Genomic DNA, 4643 nt, shown 5'->3' with positions numbered 1-4643 from the left:
GTGGTTCTGTTATTTGAGTCATCTCCTCGTACTGTGTTTGGATCTTTGATTGTGAAAGATTCACACCAAGAATCTCTTCATTTCCTGGATAATGGCAGGATTCCCGATAATAAGAATACACTTCTAAAAGCATCTGTGCCGAAAATGTAGAGACTGAGTGCAAGAAAATATATGTGAAGGTATAATACAGTATTTGTATTTAAATGTTTTTCATTAATTATTTAGGAATTAGTGTTTCTATGTCTGAATAAACAGTGGAAAACGGTGTAGTACCCAAAAGTATTTGCTTTTTCCTGCCTGATCCAGTTTCAAAATGACTTTGTCATGGTTTTTAGATTGTTTTTATTTTCTAATTACATTGCTGTGCATGATACACACTGGTTGCACTGGATTCATGGTAATAAGAGGGTTCATATAAATTTTATAAGCACTGTTTGTCTTTTAACATCACCCTTTAGTGACAACATGCACTGGAAATGACAAAATTTATCTTAAAATCAAAAGTCAAAACTGTTAAGTTAATCATCCATGCACATTACTATTTCTTTTTTTTTGCATATGTAAAAGGAGAATGTTAAAATTATTGGTAATTTAAAAAAACAAACAAATGCAAATTGTGAGGATAAAGTATTCCAATGACATACAAAATCACTTACAGAAAAACATTATACTTATTTTACTTATTCAATGGCACTCTTGTAGTTCCATAGAATTAATCTATCCAATGATGTCAAAACCTAAATGGGTCAAAGTTAGGACATGTAAAGCAAAGTGAAAGTGAACTAAAAACTGACCCTGCTGAAGGTTTCTATATGAGTTGATGTTTGGCGATATGTTGTCAGTCCAGTTTTCATACTTTCATTCAAAGCCTTTGGCTGCATGCATTGTGCACTCTTTAATTTGCTCCTCAAGAGATTAAAATAGTTCTCCGAAAGTGGTTAGAGATTGAGGACAGGCTGCTATTCAGATCAGTAAACTTTCAGGTGGGAAGTTAGAAAATCTGGTAACTTTGTGTCTAAATCCAAACTTTGCTGCTTATTTACTGCTCTGTTCATTGGATTTCTTGACTTGGATTACCAGTATATATATATATAGAAAAAATTAAAAGCATAAGCTTTAGATGAGATTATGAAAATGAACGCAATGTCTATTAAGACACTTGCAGAATTAGTGTTTATGGCTATGAGAATATGCTGCTTTATTCCTAATCCAGCGTACTTTGTTTTTGCTTTAGTCGTGGACGATGTTCTTCAGGAACTGTCCCTGCAGCATTCCTTTCATCATGCGTGGCATCGTCTGCAGTCTGCTGCACGTTGCACATGGAGGACAAACGCGCAATGTCTAAGTGGTGAACAAACATTTATTGCTGGCATTGATTTTCAATTGAGCTGGGGTCGCAGGCACCATTGTCTTCAATTAAGCCCCCCTACCCCCCAGCAGAGTAAATCACACAAGATTTGACCCATGACCTTCTTCTGAGCGTCTGTGACCTTGTGCTTTGCTGTTTTAACTGCCTCCTGACGGCAAATACAAAGAAATGAAAAGACTGCAACAGATCTCTGCCTAATTCTTCATTGAGGAAATGATCAGAATCACAAAGTCGGATAACAAATTCATAATCTTTTATTGTACACGATTTCAAGTGTGCTCATTTTACATGGTTTAGCTGGACATTTTTACAGGGTGTTCAGAAACTTAGAAGCATCGGACGTGTGAACGCAGAAAATCGATCGAGATATTAAAATTTGTAATTCTGATTCAATTCATTTGATCCTGATTGTTTCACGTTTTTATTCTTTTACACTTTTTAATTCAAATAATATATTCCTTAGAGACACTGCTGGAAGGCCTGGAGAGATAAAAGATTTGCTATTTTTACGAGTAGATTTCAGTTAGTTGTTTTTGTTTTGTTTTTATAATGTAGAATTTTAAATTCGTTTTTGAACAATTATATGTAAGGAATAATGGCAATAATCGCAGGCTGGAAGTCTCATTTCATTTGAATTCTAACCTCTGACTTTCCAATCCTCCTCTGTGGGACATCATCTGCACATGCTCAGTCCGTCCCCCCACCTCCCCCAACTTTAAACAAATGTTACTTTATTAATCACAGCATGCAGGTCTGGTTGAGAGAAGTTGTGTGTGTGTGTGTGTGTTTTTCAGACAGGGTGCGGCCCCAGTCTTAGCACAGAAAAAGCCCTGCGGTGTTTGCGCAGCAGCAGTCGGATCTTATCGTCGTCTGAGTCGGGGTCCAGGGGCTTGTTGTACTCCTCGTCCTCCACCTCGTTTTCCGAGGCCTCCCCGCCCTGTCCGGCGTGCGTGGCCTGCGTGGAGCTGGGCTCCGAGGCGCTCTTCTTCCTCCACTTGGTGCGTCGGTTCTGGAACCACACCTGACGCACACACACAGCCTTGTTTTCAGCAGAACAACACCTAAGCTCGTATAGTGGCAGTGGTAGGTATTGCGGCACTTCCGACAGGTGCCGTAAGGTGCCACGGCCTGCCACTGCCGTCTCTCCTTGTTTTACCGAGAGCTCCACAGTTGCAAGTCGAAACATGCGCATCCTGTTCAAAGGAATTAGAGGGCTGCAGAGCAACGGAATTCACTTACCGGACCTTTTTCTCCCCCTCGTTACTTCCGTGAACTTATTCCCACATGATTTATAATTAAACACTCTAAATAGTAAGGTGACGACAAAAAGACCTTTCAGCCTAAAGTCTTGCAGTTCAATGGAAAAGGAAGGGTTTGGATGCTGTCATTCTAAAACTGAGTTTTCCACTTATTTTGTGGGAATGTTTAATTAACAGTGGCATTTTATTCAAATGTAAAATGCCACTTATGCCTCTTTTCAGAGGTACAAGTCTCATTTAAACAAACTTAGACAAACGAAATACATTTAATCCAAGTCTGCCTGGGGGTATCAATAACTTGGAACTTAACTACACATAAACTGCAAATAAAATATGAAAAATTTGTGAGCTTCCAGAGCTTTATTTGTGATTTTCACAAACAGGTTCCACAAAATAAAAAATGTTGTAATCACAAATTCTATTAGAGATTCAGTCCTTTTTAAATTTTCTGCCGACCAGCCAGCATGACACCAAGCAACAGAAACCTTGTTTGAGGCACAACAGCCACAACTTCTTTTTTTCTCTACTGTAGCCCCTTGATAGAATGGCCCCCTGGGCAGTGAGCCGTAGCGCTCATACGTAAACCCATCATTGATCAGCAAATACGAAAAAATACGAGACATTTGTAAAAGGAGTAAAATGAGAATCTCAGTCAAAAGCTGGCTGTAATTATAATAAGTGGAGAAACTCACCTTAACTTGTGACTCAGTCATTCCCAGAGAATAAGCCAGTCTTGCCCTCTCTGGCCCGGCCAAGTACTTGGTCTGCTCGAAGGTTTTCTCCAGAGCAAATATCTGATGTCCACTAAATGTTGGTCTGGTGTGTTTCTTCCTGTTGGGCATTTCCCCAAGTGGACCACTGCCTAAAATAGTATAAAGCAAAAGAACAAAAAAACAGTGCAGGTTTGGCTTATTGTTTCAACAATTTGGACAAAGTTTGTTTTTTTGTACCCAATTTTGAAATAATAATAAAAAAAATTGAATAATTTTGAATGTTAAAACTGACTGTCATGATTACACGCTGGGGATTTCAATTCAATTCAAATCACAATTTATTCCCGAACGTGACAGAAAAATGCTGAATACAAGTTCTAATGTAAAGTGAAAGTACAAGGTAGTTTTCTTTCTTTCCAGATGTTTTGCTAAAACAGTGACGTTACAGCTAAACATTTTCATTTAAAATGAAACTCTAGTGAAGTTTAAGTGACTGATCCTGGCAGCCTGCTCTTGTTGAGACCTGTCAAGCTGACGCAAGTTTCTGTGCGCTGATGAGGTCGACGCCGGAACCCTCTGCAGACTCACCGCTGGTGCACTGTTGTCTCCCTCCTCTCCAGTCACAGCTGCTCTCTGCCCAGCAGCTCATACTACGACCCTTCATGGGGCACTCCGCGGCGCTTTTGGAGAAGCCCAGCGAGGGGTTGTAGTCTCGGTTGTAGTACATGGACGTACTGGTTACGGAGGGGCCGAACCCCCCCATGGGGGAATACCCAGACAGCAGCGTGGTGGTGCCGGTGGAGCCGACCCCCACCATGGATCGGCTCAGGATGTCGCTGATGCCGTGGGGCGTCCCCGGCTGCAGCTGGGTGTTAAGGCCCGGGTTGAGTTTGTAGAAAGAGTTGGGGACCGAGTACTGGCACACCGGTGCCTTAAGGTCTGAGGGGAACTGGTTCAGGCTGTTGTTGAAGAGGAAAGAACCCTGGATGTTTGGATCCATGGGAAGTTCTCCAAATCTTTTTTATTTTTCCCCCCTCCCAGCGTCAGGAAAACATCCAGTAAGATCCGAGCTTTGGAGAGGCCTCTGGTGGCCCCCGAGGAAAACGTTGACAGCCGCAAAGCGGAGTCGAGATTCTGGAGAACCAGCTAGCTTCTTAAAGATTTAGTCCAAAAGCAGGAGTCCTAACATGAACTCTTTCAAAGTCGCCTGAGAATGCACCATGCAGCACCCATCCTCAGTTTTGCATGGGATAGCTCCATATCTGAAGCCTTCTGGAAACAGACCTCAGCTATGTCCTACAG

The 4643-nt window shown here is 41.4% G+C and overlaps 1 protein-coding gene across 1 annotated transcript; it reads right to left on the bottom strand.

Annotated features, from left to right (window-relative positions):
• Positions 1–2159: 2159 nt before the first annotated feature.
• nkx6-3 (NK6 homeobox 3) lies at positions 2160–4452 on the bottom strand. Its single transcript, XM_014983469.2, has 3 exons — positions 3930–4452; positions 3321–3490; positions 2160–2390 (listed from the first exon to the last, which is right to left on the bottom strand). Exons 1-3 carry the CDS (start codon positions 4339–4341, stop codon positions 2160–2162), a joined length of 813 nt encoding a protein of 270 aa, XP_014838955.1. The 5' UTR covers positions 4342–4452.
• Between the last annotated feature and the right edge of the window lie 191 nt (positions 4453–4643).

The sequence above is a fragment of the Poecilia mexicana genome, unplaced genomic scaffold, assembly GCF_051168715.1.
Source record: "Poecilia mexicana isolate PSO_F unplaced genomic scaffold, ASM5116871v1 scaffold_9, whole genome shotgun sequence".
NCBI classification, from domain to species: domain Eukaryota; kingdom Metazoa; phylum Chordata; class Actinopteri; order Cyprinodontiformes; family Poeciliidae; genus Poecilia; species Poecilia mexicana.
This window is presented reverse-complemented; position numbering and strand designations above follow the sequence as displayed.